The sequence below is a fragment of the Arachis hypogaea genome, chromosome 13 (genome assembly GCF_003086295.3).
Source record: "Arachis hypogaea cultivar Tifrunner chromosome 13, arahy.Tifrunner.gnm2.J5K5, whole genome shotgun sequence".
NCBI lineage: Eukaryota > Viridiplantae > Streptophyta > Magnoliopsida > Fabales > Fabaceae > Arachis > Arachis hypogaea.
This window is the reverse complement of record NC_092048.1, coordinates 34,150,700-34,178,673: the sequence shown is the minus strand read 5'-3', so window position 1 is coordinate 34,178,673 and position 27,974 is coordinate 34,150,700. Positions and strand designations below refer to the sequence as shown.

The following is a 27,974-nucleotide window of genomic DNA, read 5'->3' as shown; positions in this document are numbered from 1 at the left end:
ACTCAAAAAGAATCCCGCAAGTTCCTTGCATTCATTCATTGATTGTTACATTCCATGATACCTGTTTTGTGTGATTTCCCATTTTATCGAGCATGGCATGCTTTTAAACCATAACATTAAATAGCTCTGCCTCAAGAATGAAACATGGCCATGCCATGCAAATTGTTTTTCCGAAATCCCCCAGATGGTCTTCTTGAGATATCTGACAGAGTCTATGGTACCTTTTTTACCTCCTTAATTTTATTACATCCGCATATTTTGGAATATAAAACAAAAATAAAAATTACATCGAATGCACCATGATGCAAAATCTCCACTACCATTGTGCATCTCTTTGCTTGAATTTTTCCAGAAAAAGGCAGGGAAAAATATAATACAATGAAGAGTCATAATTACCTACTTATATTATTGATTATTGTTGTGATTGTAGTTTTTAATTGTTGTTTCAACATTCGATGTGATTGGAGAGACGAATCTTATGAAGTCTACGTGAACGGGATTGTTGGTCAATTTCGAGAGAATGTGCCTAACGCTTCCATTATGGTATGCAATTTTCGCGAGGAAAACACTAAAAGCAAGTTGGATAACATATTCTCTAAGCATGAAATTAATCTCATGAACTATCCTTGCCACCACCATGGTTTCCCTATGCTCAAATTGGAGGCCATACATCATTTTCTAAATTCATGTGATAGTTGGCTCTCACATGGGCAAAATAAGGTGTTGTTAATGCATTGCGAGCATGGTGGCTTGCCAGTTTTGGCCTTCATGTTGGCTGCATTGTTGATTTTCTTGAAACAATATCAAGGGGAGCAGAGGACGTTAGATATGGTTTACAAGCAGGTACGTCGTGATTTTTTACAATCCTTAACAATGGTGAATCCAATCCCTTCCCAATTGCGGTATTTACGATATGTTTCCAAGACCAATATGGCCTTTGATTGGCCTTCATTGGATAGGACACTTAGGTTGGACTACATCGTTATGACATTTCTTCCAAACTTTAATGGGAATGGTGGATGTTTTCCAATATTTAGAATTTATGGCGAAGATCCCTTTCTTGTTGACAAGAATCCTAAGGTCCTATACTCAACACCAAAGAGTCCCAAAAACATTCAAGCTTATAAACAGGTGAGGTTGGACTCATACGAACTCCTCCATTCGAAAGAAAACTATATATATGAATCATTTTATATTTTATTTCTTTTACAATATTTCTATTTGTTTCTCATGTTATCGAAAGATTTTTGTTCATAAGGAAGTTTGCCACTTTTGATACATACCATAATATGACAACTATTGCATTGAGATTCTGTTAGATCGTTGTAACTAGTTGCACAAATTGATTCATAGATAGTTCTTGCTAGCATCTAAAAACTGGTGTAGGGATGTATACTATAATAGGTGTCATAATCTTAGTTGAAGAGTTAACACAGTATATGGAGTAAGAAAGACAACGATTCATGGCAAAAAATTTGTAGTAAAATAAGATACAAATAAAATTTTCAACACTTTTTGTGTAAATCTCTCTTTTATTGTATAAATAATAGACCTTTTTTTTTTATATATATCTTTTTTCACTTCTTATCAATCACTTTTAATACAAAAAATAGAATGTTTAAAAAATACCTATACAAAAATGATACATATAATATTTCTCAAATAAAGTTAACAAAAAAAAAAATTCATGTGTGAATCAATTAGGATACATTAGCGTTTATGGTCATAAAAGTTGTCTTTGAAAAATAAAGAGTGAATACCCATCCGGCTCCTGACAATTATCTCGAAAGGACAACGAGGCCCCCAAAAAAAAAAAACACCCAATCCGGCCCCTGATAAATTTTTTTTGGGACTGATTAGCTCCTGTACCCAAAAAAATAACATTAATTTTTTTTTGGCACAGGGGCCTCGTTGTCCTTTCGAAGTAATTGTCAGGGGCCGGGTTGGGTGTTTTTTTTGTTAGGGGCCGGATTGGAGTTTTTTTTATCAAGGGCTTCGTTGTCTTTCGAGGTAATTGTCAGGGCTGATTTGGGTTTTTCTCAAAAAATTTTGAGTGTAACAGTTGTGTACTAAAGTCAACTTGTATAACAAAGCATATCACATACAAAATGTAAGTTCCACAAATCGACTTAAACATTTTGGTCATTTCTAACCAATGTAGTCCCAATAAAATATTTTCTTAACGAATATTATGACTTGTCTATCGGTATATAATAAGATATAAGTGATTAATTTGATGCTCTAAATGGTATAAGAACAATGGACCATAATTGTTAAAAATGAGTATAAGAGGATCATGTGAAAATGTTTAATGATTTTGGGATTACATTTTCCTTTGTTACAGGGAGAGTGTGATGATAAAATCAAAGTCAATATCAACTGTCGGATTCAAGGTGATGTGCTGATTGAAAGTGTTAATTTGGATAGTGACTTGGAAAATGAACAGATGATATTCCAAACGATGATTAACACAAATTTCATTAGATCTAATTTGTTGATGCTTAATCGGGAGAAAATTGATATTTTGTGGGATGCAAAAGACCGCTTCCCAAGGGATTTCAAACTAGAGGTACATCATATTTTGACCTATAATAAGATAGTTAATTAAGCTCTTATTATATTATTGAAGAACTTCCCTATTGTTTTTCTTTTTGTATTTAGATAACTTTCACAGAGAAAGATGTTGGTCCAAAGACTGATGAATCATCCTCTAGCTTTGAGGAAAGGGAGGGATTACCAATTGAAGAATTTCCCAAAGTCAAAGAGATTTTTATCCAAGGAGATTGGACGAGTCCTAATGAAGATCACACAGTAAATGATACTAACACAATCAACGATACCTCAATTTCACCACAAACACCTCCATTGAGGTCTCCCAGAAGTGATAAAAATGTTGATGAGTCTCCTCCTCATCAGTTGCATTCAAAATCACAAAATCCTAATACTAATGTAACAAGACCTGATTTGTTGCTTTCACAAAAAATCCAACCCCCACCGGATCAAATTAGAGCTCCTCTATCCCCACCAACTCCTCCAAAGAATGAAACATTTGTAAGAGTTGGATCCCCTCTTTCTCCTCCAACTCCAAATGCTACAATGCCTACTACCACCCCACCTCCGCCGCCAACGCCACCACCCCCGGTTGGAGACCATTACGCTAACAATGGTTTTCCAACTTCATTGTGTATTGGTCGTGGAAATAATGACACCGGCAATCACACGATGCATTCAATGAGTAACACCAAAAAGTTAAAAACATTGCATTGGTTAAAATTATCTCGAGCGGTGAAAGGAAGTTTGTGGGCTGAGGCACAAAAATCTGGTGAAGCTTCCAAGTAATGTTTCTTTTTGGATATTGTTTTTCATTTTTGATGATTGATGTTACTTTCATTTTTTAGTAGTCTCATGCATAATTTTTTTTTTCTTTTTTCAATATTTTACTGTAGGACACCAGATATTGATATGTCTGAGCTTGAAAATCTCTTCTCAGCAATAACACCAAGTTTAGGCCAAGCAAAGAAATCAAAGATCCAAAACTTAGTTACGCCAAAATCTGATAAAGTGCAACTGGTAATTGAGCTACATTCTTTAGTATTAGAATATGTACTACATTATTTACATAATCTACTTGCTTTAATTTGTTCACTTATTTTTTTTTTTTTTTTTCACAATTTTCATTGGTTTATTTCAACTATAAAGTTAAGTTTTCATCTGCTAAATTATGGTTGATGGACATTTGATGCAGTTGAAAAAGTGTAGTCTCAAAATTGAATTATACAATTAGGTAAAATAGCATTGATAAAATAGTTTCTAAAATTTAAAAAGACCATTATAGGTATAAATATATGAGTAAATTTAGATATTTAATATATAAAATTATGTTATATTAGATTTTTTAATTTTGATAAGTATAAATCAATTTTAAAAAATTGTTTTTTAAATACTTTTAAAATTATTCTTAGTTTTTAAAAACGGTTAGCATAAGCACCTAATTTTTTTAATTTATCAAATATAAAATGAAATATTTGTAACTTTTAAAAACACAAACACTTTTTTTTTTAAAAAAAAATTTACTGAACCAAACTTTAGTATATAGTTAATTAGTCTTGAAAAACATGCGACGATTTTTTTTCTTTGAATATTATATGTAAAGGAGATAATCCACTTCTTTAATTTATTGCTATATTTTCATAAGCAAATCCTAGACATAAACATGGTGTCATTCTAGTTTTCAATTTTCTCTAAGGCAAATATTATCCTTCTTTGCAGATTGAACATACACGAGCATATAATTGTGAAATCCTTCTTTCAAAAGTGAAAGTCCCATTGAACGATTTAATGGTAAGATTCATGTCCCTAATACTAATTCAGTCTCATCTTTTATTCCATTTTAGTACATGAAAAAGCATGTTATTTCTTGATAAAAATCACTAATAAATAAAAGGTTACAGTATAATCATAAAATATAATCTATACATTCTTACTCAAATAATGGTTGTACGAAAACATGGTGACAATTGATTTAATGATAATAGTGGTTGATATGTAATAACTACTTGATCATTGAAAAAATAGAATAATTTTTATTTTTATTTTTTCTCTGTTCTTTTAAAATTTAGCCATTTCGCACTTTAATTATAAGAAAATGTCTATTTTCTATACTTTTTTTTTTGTTAGATGCATGAGCCATTATCTCAAGCAAAAAATGACAGAAAATATTTTTTTGTATTAACTTGTATGATCTGGCTTTTACTTATCTTATATGGATGATAATTATTTAATTATTAGGATTATTTATCGCATATATAATCATCAAAATAACGTTTTAGAGGGATGATAACCATTTGATTAAGACATTGTTTTTTATGATTATGTACGAACTAAACAATTTCAATCAAATTGTTATCATTCACGTAAGACTGATGTAGATCATGTCACACAAATTACGTCACACATAAGCATTTTTCACTATTCTTTGTCAAAAATTCTCGCAAAAGGACTCACACGTCTAATGAAAAAGAAAAATAAGGTATCAATCATTAAAGTACAAATTATCTAAATTGAAAAAGGATAAGAACCAACAAAGAGTTTTATTCTTAAAAAATTACTTTGTATATAGGTTTAGCATCGTCAAAGTGGATATATCAACAATTCTATTTGTTATAAGTACTTAATCAGACAGAAATATTTGAAAGATAATAGAAATCAGTTTAAATCATTCTAAAATTATTTTATTTTATATTCATTAATTATTTCTGTAATAAATATATAATATTAAATATAATAAATTTACAATTTTAGATGTTATATATATATATATATAATTATAAATATTAAATTAAATAAAGTAATTTTAGATTATTGTCTCTTGCTAGTATTACTGTTAATTAAAATACTACTCTTACTATATAAGTCAAAATTTTAATTATTACTTTCTGACACTATCATCATACTTTGATTTCTTTATCACATTTATGAAAATCTTACAGCTCACAAGAATAATTTTAAGGAGCTCATACTACATTAAACTGCATTCATCTCTTTCCTAGGTCTAGTCTTGCTCATAATGGAATTAGCACGTCAAACTAAATAATGCTCATTGGATTTATTTATATTAATCATGTCTGAATTTGAATATTCACAGAGCTCAGTTTTAGCATTAGAAGAGTCAGCATTAGATATTGATCAAGTTGAGAACCTGATAAAGTTTTGTCCAACAAAGGAAGAGAAGCAAGTACTTAAGGTTATGCGATAGTTCAAACTAATGGACATGTTGAGTTCGATTACCTTAACACGATATAGGTTGTGTTTCTCTAGAAAGTTTATTAACTTGGCCAACTGTTAATAGGATTATGACGGAGACAAGGAAAAGTTGGGGAGATGTGAACAGGTAATGTTGAATTTTCTTTAATAAGCTTTCTATTTGATTTTATCCAAAAATAAAAGATTTATATATAAAAAATAATTAATTAAAATTATGACTTCAAAAAATTATGACTATTCAAATTAGAGAAGTAGTAAATTATTATTTTTATTCACGAAGAATATTGACAAATCTACTCAATCATGAATAAACAAAACTAATTTTATACTCATCAAAAATAAACAAATGTTATTTTTACCTATAAAATATAAACTAATCTATACATGAATAAAATTAAAGTTTGGGTACTTTTGTTGTAGAAATTATTTTTTGTGAATGCAAAGTAATTTTATTTATTCATAATTAAATTTGTCAACATTTTAAAATTTCATTGTTAGAAATAATAGTATATTCTAAATTAATTAGAGTTTGGCTTATATAGCTTTTACCTTGCTTCAGAGGTGTAGATTGTAGAGCACATTTTTAGTTTGACTTGCAATCTGTTTAGATTATTATTTGCATTAATTCTCCATTATAGTTCTTCTTAGAGTTGATGAAAGTTCCAAGAGTAGAATCCAAGCTGAGAGTTTTTTCATTCAAGATTGAATTCAACACTCAGGTAGATAGATCATCATTACTTTCATTGAATTTTTTAAATAAGGTTCATAAGTTGCTTCCTATTCTAACCCTAATATATTGTTTTATAGGCTTCTGACCTTAGAAATAACATCAATATTGTTAATGCTGCTGCAGAAGAGGCATGATATATAATCTCCCTTAAACTGTTTTTAAGAATTTATTTTATTTTCTTTGACGTAACATTTGGATGTGTTGTGGTTGTGTTTAGCAGATCAAAAACTCTGTCAAATTAAGAAGAATCATGCAAACAATACTTTCTCTAGGAAATGCTCTAAACCAAGGAACTGCAAAAGGTAAGATAAAACATATGTATTTGATATTAAATATATCCATTATAAACCTATACAACCAAGTGTATAGATTTACCCTTAAAGGATAAGAAAGCTATTCTCACTGCGTGGGAACTCAACATCATACTATTGGGAGGAAAAAATCGTTATGGAGGTTAGGAAATTAGTTATCGTTCTTCTTTTATAGAGTAAACCTTGAGCTCAGCCAATGACCATGCTACAAGACTTTAAAAAACTAGAAAAGCATTTCTCCTAAAGTGCGCTTATGGAATTAAGATGATAACCATAAGTGGCTTTCATATAGCTAGGCAAACAAAATAATATATTTGTTATCAATTGCCGCATAGAAGTGCAATGATTAGCTGAACTATTACATTCTCTATCATTCACTCTGTTTTCTTCTTTCTCTGTCCTCTTTTTTCTGTTTCCTCTTCTCCTGATTCAACATTACACTCCTTAATTCAGGAGGTTGTGTGTCTTCAACTTCTAGCTTGGGTTTGAAATGTAAAATGGCTTTATATGATCGTGCCTTTGTGACCACATGATTAACTTCAATAGAACCTGGTACACGACTGACTTCAAATATCTTTCTTATAACATATACTCTTACAAAATGCTTTGTCTCAAAGTATTTCGACTATGAATATAAAATTGGGTTTATTGCTGCTAGCAGTACTACCCTCAAAATTATCATAGTACACGAGAGGGGTTGCTCGTAAGGCTGACAAATAGGCTAGCCTGCCTCATTGTCTCATCCCACCTAATTAAGCAATTGTAGAATACGAGCTCGTCCTGGATCATGGCGGGCTGATGGGCTTGACTTGCCATAATTTTTATTTTTTGGCTCTTTCTTTTAAGAAAAAATAATTTTTAAGTTTAATTAATATTACAAAACTAATAATTTCATGTCTTGGACTAAAGTTTTTATAATTCTATCAAACAAACATTATTACAAACTAAGTTGATAAAGTTCTTTTTTTTTTAATTGGAAATGGGTTAGACACTTTCGGGGGAAAAAAAAAAAGTGGACGCTCGTGCGATATTGTCTGTCTCGCCTTGCAAATGATCACGAGTTAAGCACGCGGATTACGCAGGCTTTTTTTTAAGGAGGATTTCATTTTCTAGTCTGGACCACTTTTTTTGGCAAGTTAAACGAATCGGACTACGCGGACTTTGACCTGTTTGCTACCCCTAGTTGCTGAGAGTGTGAACCTTTAATTCAAACAGCGGGTTTTTGGCCTATACTTATTCGGGTACCAAATTCACCATAGCTCTATATGTTTCTTCTACACTAGATCTTGCAACTATAGTTTGCTTTTTAGAAAAGCAAGTGATTAGATTTACCCCAAAAACACAACATGCCACCAATTGATTTTCTATCATTCAGATTTTTTCCTAATTAAAATCAGTATAAACAGTGATTTTGAAGGAGCTGCTTCTGTACATATGCAACCCATACCTTGCCACAGACATATTTTGGGTTTTTTTTAACTAACTTCCAATGGTACCTAAGAGGAGTTTGCTTAAACTATGAAACTTTGCATACATAGTAGATAACTCTGGTTGTGAAATATTGAGAGATAATGTAAGCTTTGAACCACTAATCTATACACTGATGTTTATGTAAATTTAGTTATCCCAAATACAGAAATCTTTACCAAGGAAGGTTTGCAACCAACCATCTAACCTTATTGCTGAGCAAGTCATTGTTCATTGTTGTATTTTTCTTGACTATGTAATAATCATCCAACTTCAGTTTTACTGCTCATCTGAATTCATAAGAAACAATGTAGTTCCCCTATGTCTTCAACTTCAAACTTTCCATTTTGCTGGTTAATCACCTAAGAAATAGCAGTTTTGAACTTCTTGTGATTATGACATCCCCTACAATCAACAACACATGTTATTGAGTCTCCTTAAAACCTTGTAAGGACACAAAAATCAGAGGCGGTAGCATTGAACTTGAGATATTGTAGAGTAGTAGAAAGCTTGTAGTACCAAGCCCATGGCACTTACTTCAAGCCATATCCTGTTTTGTTAGTTTGCACAGTAGCTTTTCATCTCCAATTGAGTAACCTTAAGGATGTTTCATGTACACATCTTCCATTAAATTCCTATGGAGAGATGCATTATTGAGATCTAATTTCTCTAATATGCCATGAATTTTTCAATGCAAGTGTTAATACTATCATTATAAAGGTTAGCTTTACAATTGGACAATATATTTAAATTAAATCAAAACCAAGTGTCTGGAAGAATCCTTGTACCACTAAGGTCGCCTTGTATTTTTCGTAGTTGACAATCAGAATTGTACTACACTCTAAACATCCATTTGCTACCAATTGTTTCTCTATTTTCTGGTATGGACAATAATTTCCATGTATTGTTTTTCATTAAGGCATTAGACTCTATATCAATTGCCTCCTTCCATTTTTGATTGACTAGAGTTTCTCTGATCTCACTATTTTAAGTTCTAATGCTAGCCGAAATTCCCAAGATTTCACTACATAAGATTTACTTCTGGTAGTCATTAGATAAATATTGATAACTTGCTATGTTACATTAGGAGGTAGGGTTCGTTCTTGGGAGTACTCTTTCTAGAGTTGAAATTGGTATAGGAATAGGAGTGGCTCAGGGAGCTAAGGGAGGTCGATCAAACCTTGAGATAGGGATAAAAGTGAAAAACCTGGTGAAAAGTGAAAAACCTGGTGACTGAATTTTTTTATTGTTGTGCATATGAGGGATGGATGTAGGTCCAAAATGGTTGGAAAAATTGAGGTTCAGATAAAAATCTATCCAACACTGAAAGCATTAAAAATAATTTTTTCATAATCTGTGCTATTAAATAGATAATACTAAAGATACTCCAAGCAGCAAATATAATGGCAAAAATTAAATAATTAAATACCAGAATTTTTATCTTGGAAAAACCCCTTAAAAGAGGGACAAAAAACCCATAGAACCTAGTCTAGTAAAACTTTCACTATCAAAATAATGGGTACACAATCAGTCTTCTTAGTAGCAATAGAGCATTTCAACAATCAACAAAATACATAATCAAAATTGATGAAATCAACCTAAACCCTCCACAAAAGTAAATATCTCAAATCAGACAAAAGAAAAGACAATACAACTAGCAGGTTATATCCTGATGTTCATCTCTGCACCAAGAACAACATGCTAAAATTTCACAAGAAATGGAGTAAGTTTACCAGTTCAATAGGATCAAAACAACACTGCTCTTTTCTTCCAATTTCTTCTTCTCTTCAGCGTCGAAACCCCACTCTCTCTCACTCTCGGTTCTTTTCTTCTTTCAAAAATGAGAAATACAAACTCTCTATCTTCTCTTACCGTGGCATATAGCCACTTTCTTTCTTTTATTTATTTATTTTTTTGTTTTAAGTTGTGGGTCCCACCAATAAATCTCCTCTTCACCGATTCAAGTGAGAATAGACTACTCTACTAAATCCGTCTTCTCTTTGCAAGAATCAAATTTTATTGCAGGTAAACTCTTAGTCATCATATCTAAACCATTGTCATATGTATCTTCTTAAGTGCATATGATTTCATCTCAAGCGTTTGACGTATCCAATGATACTTCACTTCTATGTGCTTCGATCTAGAGTGAAACGTCGGATTCTTGTTGAGATAGATAATACTTTGGCCGTCACAAAATAACACAAACTTCTCTTGATTGATGCCTAACTCTTGTAGAAATTTCTTCATCCACAAGAGTTTCCTAGAAGCTTCAACAACAACAATGTACTCTGCCTCTGTAGTAGACAAAGCAACACATTTCTGAAGTTAAAATTGCCACGACACAGCTCCCCCTGTAAAAGTCATCATATAACCAGAAGTAGACTTCCTTAAATCAATATCCCCAGGAATATCTGTATCTGTGTAGCCATCCAACACAGGTTGGCCACTTCCAAAGCATAAACAAATTCTGAAAGCACCATTAAGATATCTGAGAATTCACTTCACTGCTTGCTAGTATTCTTTGCCAGGATTAGAGAAAAATTGACTAACAACTCCAACAGCATGATCAATATCTGGTTTGGTACAAACCATAGCATACATCAAACTGCCAACTACAAATGCATATGAAATCTTCTTCATTTCTTCTTTCTCTTTCTCACCTGTAGGACATTGCTGCGAACTCAGCTTGAAATGACTAGCAAGTGGAATACTAACAGGTTTAGAATTACTCATGCTAAACCTCTCTAAAACCTTCTCAGTGTACTTCTGCTGCGATAACCACGGTTTTTCATTTTTTCTGTCACGAGTGATATTCATGCCAAAGATTTTCTTTGCAGGACCCAAATCCTTCATAGCAAAGGATTTGTTCAAGTCTTTCTTAAGACTTTCAATCTTTTTAGTGTCGACTAACAATCAACATGTCATTAACATAAAGTAAGAGAATTATAAAATCACCATCAGAGAATTTTTTAACATATACACAATGATAAGAAGAAGTCTTACTATACTCATGACCTTCCATGAAGGAATCAAATTTTGTGTACCACTACCTTGATGCTTGCTTCAGCCCATATAAGCTCTTTTTCAATTTGCATATAAGATGCTCCCTTTCTTTAACCTCGAAACCTTCTGGTTGCTCTATATAAATTTCTTTATCTATATCACCGTGAAGAAATGCAGTCTTCACATCAAGCTTCTCAACCTCTAAATTCAAGCTAGCCGCCAATCCAAGCACAACTCGAATAGAAGGTATCTTCACAACTTGAGAGAAAATTCAAGCTAGCCGCCAATCCAAGCACAACTCGAATAGAAGACATCTTCACAACTTGAGAGAAAATCTCTTCAAAATCAATACCTTTCTTCTACTCAAAGCCTTTCATAACCAACCGAACTTTGTACCTTGGTTGTGAGACATTTTCGTCCGCTTTCAATTTGAACACCCATTTATTCTTGAATGCTCTTTTATCCTTCGACAGCATCACCAATTCAAATGTATGATTCTCATGCAAGGATTTTATTTCTTCTTGCATGGCCTTCAACCAATCTTTTTTATGCTCATTAGACATAGCTTCCTGGTAGCTCTCTGACTCTCCAGTCTCAGTGTTCATCACATACTCATGAGGAGAATATCTCTGAGAAGGGTGACACTCTCTGGTAGATCTTCTCAATTCAAGCTCAATTGGTGGTTCGGATGAAACTTTAACATCTAGTGAAACTTCTGCATCTGGCACCTCAAGTTGAGGTGTAGGTTCATCATGGAAATCATCACCATCATTATCAACTTGTACATCTCCCTCATCAACAAGGGGTCTAATGGAAGGACCAGGTTCATCATCAGCAAAATGTCTAACAATTATTGTTGGCTTATTTGTCTTCTCAAGGTCTTCAATAGTTTGGTCTTCAAGAAAAATTACATCTCGCCTTTTAATTATTTTCTTACTCACCGGATTCCATAATCTATAACTAAAGTCTTCGTGACTATAACCCATGAAGATATGCCACTTTGACTTTCCATCAAGTTTGGACCTTTCATCTCTTAAAATGTGAACAAAAGTCTTGCAGTTGAACATTCGCAAGTGACTATAGGAGACATATTTTTCTCTCCAAACTTTCTCTGGAACATCACCATTTATTGGAACTGAAGGAGAAATGCTGATCAAATCTACTGCAGTTCTCATTACTTCATCCCAAAAGAATTTAGGCATCTTTGCATGAGAGTATACACCTGACTCTATCATTGATAGTGCGAGTCATTGTCTCTGTAACTCCATTATATTGAGAAGTCTTATAAACCGTCTTTTTAAGCTTGATCTCAAATTCTTTACAATACTCTTCAAATGGACCCATGTATTCATTACCATTATCTGCTCGAACACATTTCAATATTTTCTTTGTGTTTTTCTTTCAACACTTGCATGGAAGTGTTTGAAGATACCGATCACTTGGTCTTTAGATTTTAAAATAAAAGTCCACACTTTTCGAGAATAATCATTAATAAAAGTAACAAAATATGATGCACCACTTAATGTCTTAGCATCCATAGTGTGAACTAAATATAGAATATATGACCTCCTATGAGGTCCAGAACTATGAAATAATATTGTAGCATGCTTTCCATCAAAACAATGAGTACAAGTATTTAAACTTGTACCTTTTACAGAAAGTGAGTACTTCTTGGCTAAGACACTTAGTCATTTCTCGCTCAAGTGACCAAGATGCATATGCCACAAATCAGAAGAGGAATCATCAGCTAAATTCACCTCATCTTTGTACAACTTTGCTTGCAACCGGTAGAGAATAGTGAGACTATTATCTTCTTTAGCAACAATGACAGCCCCTTTGGTAATCTTGCATTTTTTACTACCGAAAGAAATGCAATATCTCTTTTGATCCAATGTCTTCACTAAAATCATAATAAACCACATATCTGGTGCACGCCTAACATTCTTCAACTGCAACTTGCATCCTATGTTGATTTCAAGCCGCACATCACCCATACCAATAATAACACATACTCATTTATCTCCCAATTTGATCTTGCCAAAATTTTCAACAGTATAATAAGTGAAAAATTTATGCCTCATAGTGACATGACATGAGGCACTAGAGTCTATAATCCAAGTGAAATCATCACAGACAAGATTAACATAATTTTCATCATATGTGATAAAAACATCTTCATAAATAATAGCAGTAGTTTTGTTATCACTATATTTACCTTTGTCTTCGTTCCTTTCCCTTGATTGTTCTCTTTTCAAGAACCTACAATACCTCTTGATATGTCCCGACTTGCCACAATAGTGACAAATGAACTCCTTTTTTGTCTTGTACTTTCCTCTTGACTTGCCTCGACTCTCTAACCTGTCAGAACTGTAAGGTTTTCTACTTTGACTTCTCTCCCGTGACTCTGAAACAAGTACTTCTGACTGAGAGGAGGCATTAATCAAACTCCACTTTTTTCTTCTGACTTCTTTATTCAACATGCTCTCTTTAATTATTGCTAACGTCAACTTCTCTTTTGGAGCTGAGTTAGTCAGTGTCCCAATCAAAATTTTTCAACTATTAGGTAAGGAACTCAACAACAAGACTTGCAACTCATCATTTAAAGTGATTTCATTATTTGTCAGTTAGTTCACCGTCTCCCAAAAAATACTCAAGTACTCCGACATTAATTTATGTTCAATATACTTCATATTGACAAGCTTCCTAATAAAAAATACTTTGTTTTGCATATTCTTCCTCTCATATAACTCTTTCAATTTCTTCCACATCTTCTCAGTATCATTAGTTTCAGTATCAACATGTGGATACACAGTGAGATCAAGCCATTGTCTAATCAAAGCAACTGCCTTCTTATTCAACTTCTTCCATTTAGCATCGAATTTGGTACCTCTGGATTTATTCCCCTCCACAGAATCATACAAGTCCTTGCTGTACAGCATATCTTCTAAGAATTTCTTCCAAATCGAATAATTTTTGGAATTCAATATGACCATATTTGTCCCATGAGTATTTTTCTCTATTTAATCAGCACAGAAATAAATAACCAAAGATCTGGATACCACTTTGTTGAAAAAATTGAAGTTCAGATAAAAACCTATCTAACAGTGGAAGTACCAAAATAATTTTTTCACAACCTGTGCAATTAAATAGGCAACACCAAAGACACTCCAAGCAGCAAATATAATGGTAGAAATTAAATAATCAAACACCAAAATTTTTATCGTGAAAATTTCCTCCCCCCAAAAGAGGAAAAAACCTACGGGACCTAATCCAGTAAAACTTCTACTATTAAAATAATGCGTACGCAATCAGTCTTTCTAGTAACACTAGGGCATATCAACAATCAATAAAATACATCATTAAAATTGATGAAATCAACCAAAACCCTCCACAAAAGTGGATATTTTGAATCATACAAAATAGAAGGTAATACAACTAGTAAGTTATATCCTAATGGTAATCTCTACACAGGACCAACATGCTAAAATTTCACAAAAATAGAGCAAATTTATAAGTTCAATAAAATCAAAATGGCACTACTCTTTTCCCCCAATTTCTTCTTCTCTTCGGCGTCGAAACCCCTCTCTATCACTCTCGGTTCTTTTCTTCTTTTAAAAATAAAGAGATACAAATTTTCTTTCTTCTCTTACCGTGGCATATAGCCACTTTCTTTCTTATATCTATTTAGAGTAAACTATCATTTCTACCCACAAAAGTTGAAAACGCTGACATATCTACCCATAGAAAATGAAAATTACCATTTGTACCCATAAAAAATAATTTTTACAAGCAAAATTATCCAAATCCTAAAAAATTAAATAAAATCTTAAACTACTCCTCTCTCTACCACTAAATTTAGGGATTTTAGGTAATTTTTTAGTGCTTGGATAATTTTGTTATGCGAAATTCATATTTCATGGGTACAAATGATAATTTCCTTTTCCTATGAGTAGATATGTCAGCGTTTTCAACTTTCGTGAGTAGAAATGGTAGTTTACTCATCTATTTATTTATCATTTTAAGTCGTGGGTTCTACTTGACTTGGAAACCACCAACAAAAATTTAGTAGTTTTTAAACCGGTGAGGACTTTTTTAGGATGACAGAGATGGACGATGAGATAAAGATGAGGCTAGCATTCTTGTTAGTGGATTGATTGCTGCAAGAAAATTTCCATCCTTGTAGAAAAATCTTTTCTCATCAAACACCACATTTCTAATTATAGTTATTTTTCTAACTTGAGCGAGACTTTGTAAGAAGTCGCATAGCCTAATAAGATACATGGAGATTACCTGAGTTCTAATTTGTATTTGTTATAAGATCTGAGGTGTGGGAAGCACAAGTATCAAAATATTTTGAAAATTATCATAAGATGGTTTTTTATTAAGCAGTTTTTTAATTGGTAATTATGTAATATTGGTGTACAGAGAGCATTTATGAGTTACACTACTATGGTAAAGGTTGCACCCTAGTAGTTTATAAGCATTCCAACCCAAGAAAAAATATTAACCTCATTGCTATAATTATTTTAATTTTACAGACTATTCAGACTATCAGTAAAATATTATTGAATTTTTTTAAGAGGAGTGTTAGGGCCAATAACTTTTGTAATTTGTAGCCATCAAGTAGCCATCAATGATGTTTTTAATGGTGTGAGATTTCATCTAATAATATGAAATTACTCACTTTTCTTTTACTGATTATATGCTGACCAAAATTTAATAAAGTTGCTAACCTCTAAACTCTTCCTCTTTTTAATATAGATAATTTATCCACGCATTTTAACCGAGTCTAGGCTGTCAATAAAACTCGATTTTCTTTTTTGAGACAAATAACTTAAAGATATATTTTTTTTTGGAAAAGTATAAGTAACCAACAAGATTTTTGAACAATGTGTAAACAATGTGAATTAATAGGGTTAAAAGAGTAAATTTAATTAGTAGCATTAAATTAGAGTGTAGTATATTTTCATTTGATTGGTGGTTGTTTATGTTGTTCAAAATTTTCATTGTTCCCCTAGCACTCCCCTCTCTTTTTTTACTTCTATTTCTTCTGGAAGAAATAGTTAGGTTAATGTACAAACAGACGAGCTCTATACAACATACTTATTTGTATTCTCCAACCTTTATAGGTTCTGCCATTGGATTTAAATTAGATAGTCTTCTTAAACTCTCAGGTAGCGTTTGGTGGAGAGACAGAGACGGAAAGACTGAGACTGAGAGACAGAGACTAAGAGACAGGGATTGAAATAAATCTCAGTATTCTGTTTGGTGCAAAATGGGAGACATGAATTGAAACAAGAATGAAACTCTAATTTAATTTGCACAAAGGGTAAAATTGGAATTAATTAATTGAAATGAAAGTATTTTAGGTATAAAATGTTATTAAAGTTTCAGTCTCCATCTCTAAAAATTCCAGTCCCCTGTGTCCCTACTTTTTGGAGGTACTGAAATACTGAAATTTTAGAGACAGAGACAGAAATTTTAGTACCAGTCTCTGAACTAACAAACACGATACTGAGTCACAGTCTCTCAGTCTCTGTCTCAGTACCTCAAAACAAACGCTACCTCAGAGACACGTGCACGGAATACAAAGATAACTCTCATGCATTATCTTTGTAAGGTACATGATTTTTCTATTTTTTTTTTTTGTTTTTGTTCGATTTCCTATCTATTTTGGCATTAGACAGCTTTCTAGCTATGTTGTCCACCAGCATTTTTAATTGGGATAATACATTGGATAGTTTTTTCATTACTTTCATCACATATAGGTTTTGGAAAATAAGCTTCCAGAAGTTTTAGACTTCACAAATGATCTTCCGAATTTAGAGCCAGCAACAAAGGTTTGGATTTTTTTATGGCAAATCATTTTCAATTTTTTTGACATATATTGTGCATTTGTAGTTAATACTTACGTATGATATTATGATGCAGATCCAAATGAACTTTCTTGCAGAGGAGATGCAAGCTGTAAGTAAAGGATTAGAAAAAGTTGAGCATGAACTACTAACCTCAGAAAAGGATGGTTCTATATCAGAAATTTTCTGCAAGGTATAATGCTTTTCGCAGCAACTATATATCATGAATTATTTCCTTATTCTTGTGTTTTTTCCTATTTTAATTTATTCATTTCCTTTCTTTAGTAATTCACATTTCCTAAATTAACTTCACATAGCCATAAAGAATTGTTTCGTTTAAAGAGTAATGGATTCTATTTCTCATATTCAAATTCGTTTGTGAAGTTGTTAAAATGGTGAAACAAAACACCAACTACAAGTTTGTAAACATGTATATATATTTCATTAAAAGTAAAAGGATAATACTTTGGCAAATAGGAAACTCAAGTGAAGAGTAAAAATTGTTTATTTTACAATAAAAATTATTTTTTAAATTTAATTACAATTTTCAGCCTTTAGCCAACTTTACTCTTTTGGAAAGAAATTCTCAAAGAAAAGATTATCCATATCACAACCATCCACAATAAGTATATAATATTGAGAAATTCTTATGTGAAAGTCCTTAATAAACTATTCTTGGATAATGTTTAAATTTTTATTCAACAAAATTTTCTCCTTCTTTAAACTATTATTTATTTTTCTTCAGAATCTGAAAGAGTTCCTACGTTCTGCGGATGTTGAAGTCCGTGCATTGGCTTCGCTATATTCTATTGTGGTAGGCCTGGGCGTAGATATATATTATATTAAAAATTAAAATAAATATTTAAATTGACCTCCAAAAAAATTTAAATTAAATACTTTAATCCTTATAAATTTTTATATTCTAAGAATCTTCGAGAATTATATTCATCAAACAGATTAGCCTGATTTAAAATTTTTTGGAGATCAAATTTAAATGTTTATTCTATCAATTAAATGCTATGATTTATTTAGGTTATTAATTATTACATTTTTTATAGGGTAGGAATGTGGATGCCTTAATTATTTATTTTGGAGAAGATCCATCTCGCTGCACTTTTGAGCAAGGTGAGTAAAGGAGTCAAATATAATTGTCATTTTAATTAGTGCTGGTTTATATATTAGCTATCATTTACCCTTGTTTTCATGATTGTTTTCGATTTCCATATTGTAGTTCTGGTTTTTTTGCTTGAGTTTTTACTAAATCAAGTCAATTGAGATCCTTCTTATTACACGATGGACCGAAATTTCATGGACATGTAATACAAAGATCATGCTATTAATTAATAATTAATAAAATTTGAATAAATCCATACAGTAATAAAATACATAAAAATTAGGGTAAAAAACGTATATGAGCCAAGGAGAGTTCAAAATTACCTAAATTCACCAAATAAAATTTTGATACATCATTCTACCAAAGAACAAATTAATGTAATTCGAATCAATACAATTCGAATTAGATTTGTATGTAATTCGAATTGATATAATTCGAATTACTTGAAAGCATTGACAACACGTAATTCAAATCAATATGTCACGAATTATAAACATAGAGTTCGAATGGTATGAATTCGAATTAGTAGGGAGACGTGCTTTGAAGGGAGTTCGAATCAAGTTGATTCGAATTACTCTATTTTTGAAACTAGTAGTAATTCGAAACAATATAATTCGAATTACTCCCTTTTCGTAACAAATTCTAATAAATTTTTTAATGAATTTATTTAAATTATACTACAAAAAATATTTAATTCTATGCAAAATAATTTTAAAAAAATATCTTAAAAAATATTTTTAAATTATTTTGCATACAATAAAATATTTTTTTGTGGTATAATTTAAATAAATTTATTAAAAAATATTCATGAGCTATCAAGAATGGGCAGAAGAGTATTGTATATAATTCAAATTGCTCACCGTATAATTTGAATAAGGCTTGGTTTGGTAAAGCTTTTACTTTTTAAGAGTAGCTTATGAAAGCTGTCTTTTAAAAGACGACTTTTTAAAGGCTACAGCACTTGCGTTTGGTAAAATCACATTAAAAATAGTTTTTAATAAGCACAAGTATGGTAATTGTGTTTGGTAAAATAGCTTTTAAAAATTTAAAAAAATATATAATAAACATATTTATAACGAAGAATAATATTTTTTTTTAAATTTTAGAGACCAATAATTTAAATATTTATTTGATTTACTCTCTATATTAATATAAATAGAGTTATCATTAGTCAATAATAAAACTTGTACTGATACGTCTATTACCTATTTATATATATTGACTCACTTATACAAATCACAAAAAATGAGACACATATCTCAAGTAAAATTATATGAAGATTGTATTAGAATTTGTGAAGGTTTGGTTGAAAAATTAGAAATATATGAGGATTCCAACAGCAATATAATGACAGTAAATATGTGTGAAAAAATAAATAAAATATATTTTTAATTGTTTTGTATGGAATAAAATATTTTTTTTAATTTCTAAATTATTATTGACTATGTAAAGTACTTTATTTAAAATTTGAGTACCTAAGTCATCAGAACATTACAAATTTTTATAGTACTCCTAACATTTTTTAAGCCATTTTTTTAAATTATTTTGCATAGAATAAAATATTTTTTGTAGTATAATTTAAATAAATTTATTAAAAAAATTTATTAAAAAATATTTATGAGCTATTAAAAATGGACAAAAGTGTATTGTATGGAATTCGAATTGATAACTCATTAATATTTTAAAGAAATCTCGTGATCAGCATTTATGCATTAAAAAAAAGTTAACAAAAAATTTAATTACGAAAAAATATTTTAATAAATTTATTTAAATTATACCACAAAAAATATTTTATTGTATGCAAAATAATTTAAAAAATATTTTTTAAGCTATTTTTTTAAAATTATTTTGCATAGAATAAAATATTTTTTGTAGTATAATTTAAATAAATTCATTAAAAAAATTTATTAGAATTTGTTACGAAAAGAGAGTAATTCGAATTATATCGTTTCGAATTACTACTAGTTTCGAAAATAGAGTAATTCGAATCAACTTGATTCGAACTCCCTTCAAAGCACGTCTCTCTACTAATTCGAATTGATATAATTCGAACTCTATGTTTATAATTCGTGACATATTGATTCGAATTACGTGTTGTCAATGCTTTCAAGTAATTCGAATTATATCAATTCGAATTACATACAAATCTAATTCGAATTATATTGATTTGAATTACATTAATTTGTTCTTTGGTAGAATGATGTATCAGAATTTTATTTGGCGGATTTAGATAATTTTAAACTCCCCTTGGCTCATATACGTTTTTTACCCTAAAAATTATTAGTTACTCCGATAACACATCAAAACTTTTACTGTCACCAATTAATTTGTGCCATGTGGACAAAATTTATTTTACTACAACACGTTTTAATATTACTCACAGCAAAACTGTCAATAAAATTATATTGGTGAATAATCTACTAAAAATCCAATCCAATTAAACTAACGACTAGACTATCGGTAAAATTAAATTATTAATACTGATGAAAAAGCCATCAATAATATTAGCATCGACAAAATAATTAAAAAAATTAATTATAGTATTATAAAATTAAAGGAAAACTTACTGCGGTCGCAATGACAGCGATCGAATATTTGATTTGAGCTCCGAGACAAGAGAAAATATAGAGAAAAGGTGCCGTAGTGAGAGAGAGAGAGTAGAGAGAGAGAAGTGAGAATCTGAAATGGGAGATAGAAGAGGAAAGTGAAAATAGATCTTTTTCAATGAAAAAAATACTTAAAAAAATAAAATATGATATTTCACCTTTAATTCTATAAGTGAAATCAAAATTAAATAAAAAAAAATAATAAATAGTTAGATTTAACATTTGACAGCATTTTTTTTCATTAAAAAGGATCCACTCCATAACAAAAGGGGTGTAAATTTAAAATCGAATTTGTCTTCTACCGACAGTAACGAAACACTGCGTTAAGCTGTGGTAATATACAGCTAGGCGCGAAAATTAAAAAGTTTCACCTGTTCATTTTACCACCGGCATAACTGTTGGTAATTTACAACGTTAAATTCATTTATTTTATTCAAATTACTAACTACCTAGCCGTGAGTAATCAATAAAAAAATTAAAGGTTAACTACCAAAAATGTTTTTGAATTATTCAAATGCTGACAAAAATACACCCAAATTTTATTATTGACAAAAATGTCTTTAAATAATTTAAAAACATAACAACAATACTCAATAGTAAATATATATTTTCAAAAAATTCCTTAAAAATTAAATTTTAATGTAATTTTTTACAAACATAATTAAAAAAATGAGATATTATTATTCTTAAAATTTGGTGATTTTTTTCTAAGTATATATTTTTTATGATTTTTTAAAAGTATTATTAGTTGTTAACAAAAAAATTACAAAAAAAATATATACTCAATGAAAAATACCAAATTTTAAGAATAATAATATCTCAGTTTTTTAATCATGCTTGCAAAAAATTACATCAAAATTCAATCTCTAATGTATTTTTTGAGAAATACATATTTAATGTTAGATAATCTTGCAAAAAAACTAACATTAAATATGTATTTCTCAAAAAATATATTAGAGATTGAATTTTGATGCAATTTTTTGCAAGCATGATTAAATAAAATTTAGTGATTTTTTGTTAAGTATATATTGTTTTGTGATTTTTTAAAAGTATTATTGGTTGTTAAAAAAAATTATAAAAAAAATATATGCTTAAGGAAAAATCACCAATTTTTATCTATAATAATATCTTATTTTTATAATCATGCTTGCAAAAAATTGCATCAAACTTTAATCTCTAAAGTATTTTTTGAAAATATATATTTACTGTTGGGTATTGTTGTTGTGTTTTTAAATTATTTGAAGGCATTTTTGTCGATAGTAAAATTCAAGTGTATTTTTGTCCGCGTTTAAAAAATTCGGGGGCATTTTTGGTTGTTAATCCCAACTAAAAAAATAAATGTCAAAGTATACACGTTAAATTAAAAAATGCAACAGACTTAACACCTAATTAAATATAAAAGTATACCCGTTAAATTGTTTTAAATTTTAGATAACGAATATTAAAATTAATTATTAATAAAAAATTAGACTTTTTCATATAAAAATAATAACTACAAATTTTATTATCTGATTTTTTATCTTAGTCTTTTTCATCAGAGACTTTTGTCAATTTACGATTTTTTTTTTAAAAGTAATTTGATTTTATAAATCTTTTGAGTCATACATAATCTATATTGTCATAATAAAGTGGACTATAATTTTAAAAAACGTATATTTTCGTAATGTTATTTTACGGATAAAAATACTAGTTTATTGACTATATAGAATTCTTGATAGGTTCAATATAACCATAATTATATTATCACACACAAGGATTAACTAAAAGGTGGAATAGCTTAATTTGTTGGACCTAATCCACTAGGTTGCTCCTCAATTTATTTATTTTTTATTTTTTAGATTTTCCATGTTTTAAGCTATTTAAGTGAACTAATTAAGAACCGAAACTAATATGAACTAATAGTTCATTTTACTATTTTTCTTTCAAGCGTATTACATAATATTCTTAATTTTTTTCATTGAAAAATTTCCTTATTATTAATTAAACTCCTTCAAAAGGTAGTCTTGTATTCTTTCCGTAATAGTGATATATATAGTGTTATCAAGTAGCAATTGCGTGCTAATTACTTTTGGTAATTTGTTTTCAGTTGTCACAACTTTGCACAACTTCACTGGAATGTTTTGTAAAGCCCAGGAAGAGCACTTCAAGGAGCTTGAGCTTGAAATGAAGAAAACTAAAGAAAAAGATAAAAAGAAATACAAAAAGATAAAAAGAAATACAAATCAAAACTGACATTACCGAATACCGATACCAATTCACACTAAGTTTGCCAATTAAATGATGATTAAATGAACAACAATCTTTTAGAATTAGTACAAGTGAATGTGCATTGATGGTTTATTTGTTGTACAAATAACACTAATAATATAATACGAGCAAAGTTAAGTAGTGACTAACTTTTTTTAATTAATATCAGTTATTTTTTTAATTATTTAATTTAATTTAAATTTACACATTAAATCATCAACTATTAAATATTAACCTTAAATTCTAAAATATAAACTTAATTCTTAAAATTAGCTAATTATTAAAAGTTGGCTCCTATGTTTTTTCGTTAGTAAAATAGAAAGGATTTTATTAAGTAGACAATGATTTTTGTAAACAACATAAATAATAGACTCTAAAATTGATCCAATAAAATAAAAAAAATATTTTAACTCCAAATTACCTCCTAAATCTTAACATTAGGATAATTATCTGCACACCTAATGAATTAAACATTCAGCCATTGTTAACCGTGCATAAGTAAATCAAATAAAAAGAAATAACCATCTAATTAAAAATAATAGACTTAATCATCGAGTTAATACTCAAATTGGCCCCTGAAATTTGACCCTGACTCAATTTAGCCCTTAAGGTTTTAATTGACTCTAATTGTACCCTGAAATTTTGACCCGTGCCTTAATTTGGCCCTTACGTCATTTTTCGTCACCGAAAAGTTGACCTGACAATTTTGGTTGACACCTGACACCATAGCAGTTAGATGACATGGCGAAATGTTTGAAGGCATCAATTTAACCCCTAAAATTTTCAAATAAAATCTAGCAGCCCTAATTTTTCCAAATCGCAAGAGTGTCTCCAAGAGTTGAGAAGAATGTTAGGGAGCAGCAGCCAAGACTCAGGTAGCTCTAGTAGAGCTTGTTTGCATAGTGGTTGGGTGAAGAACGCACACCGTGACAGAGGTGGGAAGATTCCGCATTGGTGCGGTTGTGGGTTGCGTCCTATTCTTCGGTGGTCTGAGACGGATTCCAATCCAAAAAGACCATTTTATGGATACTCTAACTATAATGTGAGTTAGTTGAATTATTGCAAGTTGATTGTGTGTCTTATTTCTCAAATTTCTGTTGGTTTTGTAGTTGTTCTTCCTCTCAATTTTTTTTTGAATTTTTGGTGATGTAGACTACTGGTAAGAGATGGTGCGACTTTTTTAAATGGGCAGATGTTGAAGAAGAAGAAGTCATAGTTGGCAGAAATGAAAGTTCAGTTAGTAAAGACCATTGAAAAATATCTCTGGGATGAAAAATTAGTACAGTTGAAGCTGAAATTAGAATATTAAAAATGTAGAATATTATGTTGTCTGTATTTGTTATTATTTTTAGATTTGTGATTGTAGCTTATGATTTAGGTGGGATGAAATATATGTAACTATGATATCAGTTATGTGAATGAAGCAATGTTATGTATTTGATGTCAAAATAAAAATGAAATTTTATGTTCTCTTGGTAATGATATATCCTGTAAAAATTTTTTAAAATTGAGATTATATGAAAGAGGGGGTATAACTTATGATCAAATAAGTATCAAAAGAGTATAGTTTGATCAAATTAGTCAAGCGATTATGAGTCTGTATATGAAGACAAGATCAGGAGCTGGCTCTAATAACTATATGTAGTATGCACTTCTATTAGTGAATAAATTTAAGTGTATAGTTTATTTGTGAAAATATTGAATACAAAATATCATAGTCATTAATCATTGTCAATATCACAGCATTAGCAATAGCAGTATCTGTATCATACTTTAAATATCATAGATAACATAGTTTCAAAATATCCTAAACCAAAATACTCTACATAACAGAGTATCAAAATATTAAAAAAGTATAGTTTGATCAAATGCTCTCTACAAAATATGTTTTACACAACTTTTCATCAACATTGCAAATTGTTTTCTATTTTGTTGTTGGTGATTTGAAGTCCGGGATAGGAACAAATTTCATAAATTCTGTCAAGCGTGCAGATGTCCCAAAACTTGCTCCTTGCATTGGGTCTACCTTAAAAGTTGTTTTCCTCTTAGATTGCAGCTTGTCAGGCCTTGTCATCTATTATGGAGGTAGAGGTGGGTCTGATGGAGAGACCTAGTGAAATTGTTAACAGAACCAGTAACCAATACAACCCAATAAATAAAATCAATCAATATATAATCAAATAGTATCAATCAATTGGATCTAACCAACATTTACTCGTGTATTATAAATCAATACAAACTAGTTAACAGTTAATAAATATTAAAAACCAATCACTATCTATTCTTGATTTTTCTGGCTGTGAGTAAATGAGTCGAGTGAGTACAATCTCTGAAGTGTGTCCATCATCAACAGCTTGAAGCGATGCTAATGGAACATTTTTATTAATCTCTCAGCTTGTGTGTCAGCAGTAGTAGCATTTGCTGGATCTGTAGTTTCTCTAGCCTTAGAACCTTTTTCTTTTCCAACTCATTAATTGGCAAGAACAGATCCGTATACCAAGAGTCAGATACATTGCTACAATTTGGACTCAACAAAACAAGTATAAGTGAAAAATTAAAGTATTAGTCCCCAACTTTAGAAAATTATTCTCCATTTTTTCAGCTTACCAACAATATTTTTATAACCACTAAATGCATCAGAAAATTTAACAATGTCACTGTATATCGAGTAGTCTAAAAAAACAACCTTACAACAATAGTAGGCTTTCTTGTTTTTTTATTACCAAGTATTAGTAAATTCATAAGCACTAAACTAAAGAGTTGCTATAATAATACAATTGTCTAAATATATGTAGTTGTACAATTATACTATTAGAGAAACATGAAAGAATAAGATTGTCCTTTTAAATTGATGAAAGAATAATACAATTGTTCTAACAATGGTTACTCCAATAAATAACGAAAAATACTGGACAGATATTAAAGAGTTCTATTTATAATAGATTTCTCAGTGAGGCAGATGTTTCATTCTTGTACTTGAAGTAAAAAGAACAGGAAGAAATAAAGAAAAATAAAGAAAACATAAACAAGGCAATTATTCACATTTGATCTCTAAATCAATGCATGCAGTATAAACACTAAATGAAAACTTTAGAATTGTTCAATATTTAATTTGTGTCTGTCTACGATAAGAAACACTTGAGAATTTTAGCACTTGTTAGTTATTAGTCTTTACTAAAATTATTGTGAAATACTTTATTTTTATAAGAAATTAGCCCCTCAACAATTAAATTAAAATGGGATATGAAGGAGTAAAATTGTCACTTTAAAATAGAATATGAAGAATCAATGACTGCTCAAACGGACAAAGAATTGAAAGATTCAGTTGATCATAGCCACATACATGCAAAAAAATTAAACCCTAACATACAAAAATTCTATCATCATCAACAACTATAATCAACCACATTCATCCAGAGTTTCACTAATAAAATAGAGTAAAAAAATAAAAAATAACCCACAACCAACATTTTGAAAAAAAACAGAGCATGGTATGTTGAGAGCAACGATCTTGTTACTAACCTATTTTTGAAGAGATGGTAACTCCCAAGTAATTAATCTTCACAATGGGGGACGAAACAAGTAAGAAAAGTTTCAAACTTCTGTTATAGTGACACCCATAGTTCTTCTCTGACAAGAACGTATACGAGGGGAGGAGGAAGAAGGAGAAGGGTCAATTGGGGTTTCACTTTTAAAGTGGTTAATGTTTGGGTTTTCATTTAACCCCTTTCTCATGTCAAACAACGTCGTTCTTAAATATTTTTCGGCGTCAAGAGTAAAACGACGTCATTTTGAGAGTGCCAGATGTCAACCAAAATTGACAGGTCAATTTTTCGGTGATGAAAAATGATGTAAGGGCCAAATTGAGACACGAGTCAAAATTTCAAGGTACAATTAGAGTCAATTGAAACCTTGAGGGCTAAATTGAGTCGGGGTCAAATTTCAGGGACCAATTTGAGTATTAACTCCATAATCATCTGCATACATATTGAATTGAATACCCGACATATTTATTGTTCACATTATTTAATATTCTTATTGTCTATCTATTCTTTTACAAATGAAATTGACTTATCAAAACATGAGCGACAAAGACACAAGCTCCGCTCCCTTTTTTTTCCCTCGATCTTTCACTCTTCATTTATGGAGGAGAGAATAATAATTTTGATTAAAAATACTTCTAAATTAAGCTATATACACCAGGCACCTGCCTTATATCTATTATATCTATCATATATTATTAATTTTATAATTAAAATATGTTACATGTTATTTTTTTATTGTAATTAAAATTAATTTTTTTTAAATTAAAGAGTTTTTTCTTCTTCCCTATTAATTTTATAACTAAAATGTGTCACATGTCATTTTTTCATTGCAATTAAAATTAAATTTTTTCTCTAAAATTAAAGAGTTCTCCCCTCTTCCCTCTCCTTTTATCTATCCCTCTCATTCCTTCAATCACTCTATCTCTTTTACATATCATTATCAATGACTAATTATAAATTTGACAATCAAAATGTGCAACATGATATTTTTTAATTGTATCAAATTAAAATTAAAATATTAACATTGAAATATAGCTATATTATATATTACTATCTAATTTAATAACAAAATGTATTACATGACACTCTTATTAAGCTTAAAAAAATATTTTCCTCCAAAATTAATAAACTTCCTTCCTAAATTCTCTCATCTACCTCTCTCTCTCTCTCTCTTTTTTTTTTTAATTTCTCTATATTCTTTTCACTCTATATATAGTTTATTATATATTATTTATATATCATTATCTAATTTAATAACTAAATGTGTCACATGACATTCTCTTATTAAAATTGAGAGAAAATATTTTTCTCTAAAATTAATAAACTCCTTCTT

The 27,974-nt window shown here is 30.0% G+C and overlaps 1 protein-coding gene across 1 annotated transcript; it reads left to right on the top strand.

Annotated features, from left to right (window-relative positions):
• The first annotated feature begins 144 nt into the window (after nucleotides 1-144).
• LOC112733458 (formin-like protein 13) lies at nucleotides 145-24,556 on the top strand. Its single transcript, XM_025782410.2, has 19 exons — nucleotides 145-217; nucleotides 431-1,131; nucleotides 2,345-2,569; nucleotides 2,662-3,335; nucleotides 3,447-3,570; nucleotides 4,270-4,341; nucleotides 5,645-5,743; nucleotides 5,849-5,890; nucleotides 6,402-6,482; nucleotides 6,571-6,621; nucleotides 6,714-6,795; nucleotides 16,404-16,448; nucleotides 16,845-16,894; nucleotides 17,043-17,114; nucleotides 17,206-17,322; nucleotides 17,875-17,943; nucleotides 18,188-18,254; nucleotides 22,936-24,138; nucleotides 24,249-24,556. The coding sequence occupies exons 1-18, from the start codon at nucleotides 145-147 to the stop codon at nucleotides 23,079-23,081; spliced, it is 2,790 nt and encodes a 929-aa protein (XP_025638195.1). The 3' UTR covers nucleotides 23,082-24,138; nucleotides 24,249-24,556.
• The last annotated feature ends 3,418 nt before the right edge of the window (nucleotides 24,557-27,974 follow it).

Excerpts from the sequence above, each read along its gene's own strand:
- LOC112733458 (XM_025782410.2), top strand. The coding sequence starts at position 145 with ATGGCCATGCCATGCAAATTGTTTTTCCGAAATCCCCCAGATGGTCTT. Across the intron at positions 4,342-5,644 it reads TCCCATTGAACGATTTAATG|AGCTCAGTTTTAGCATTAGA; the intron begins GTAAGATTCATG and ends GAATATTCACAG. Across the intron at positions 17,115-17,205 it reads ATTTAGAGCCAGCAACAAAG|ATCCAAATGAACTTTCTTGC; the intron begins GTTTGGATTTTT and ends ATTATGATGCAG.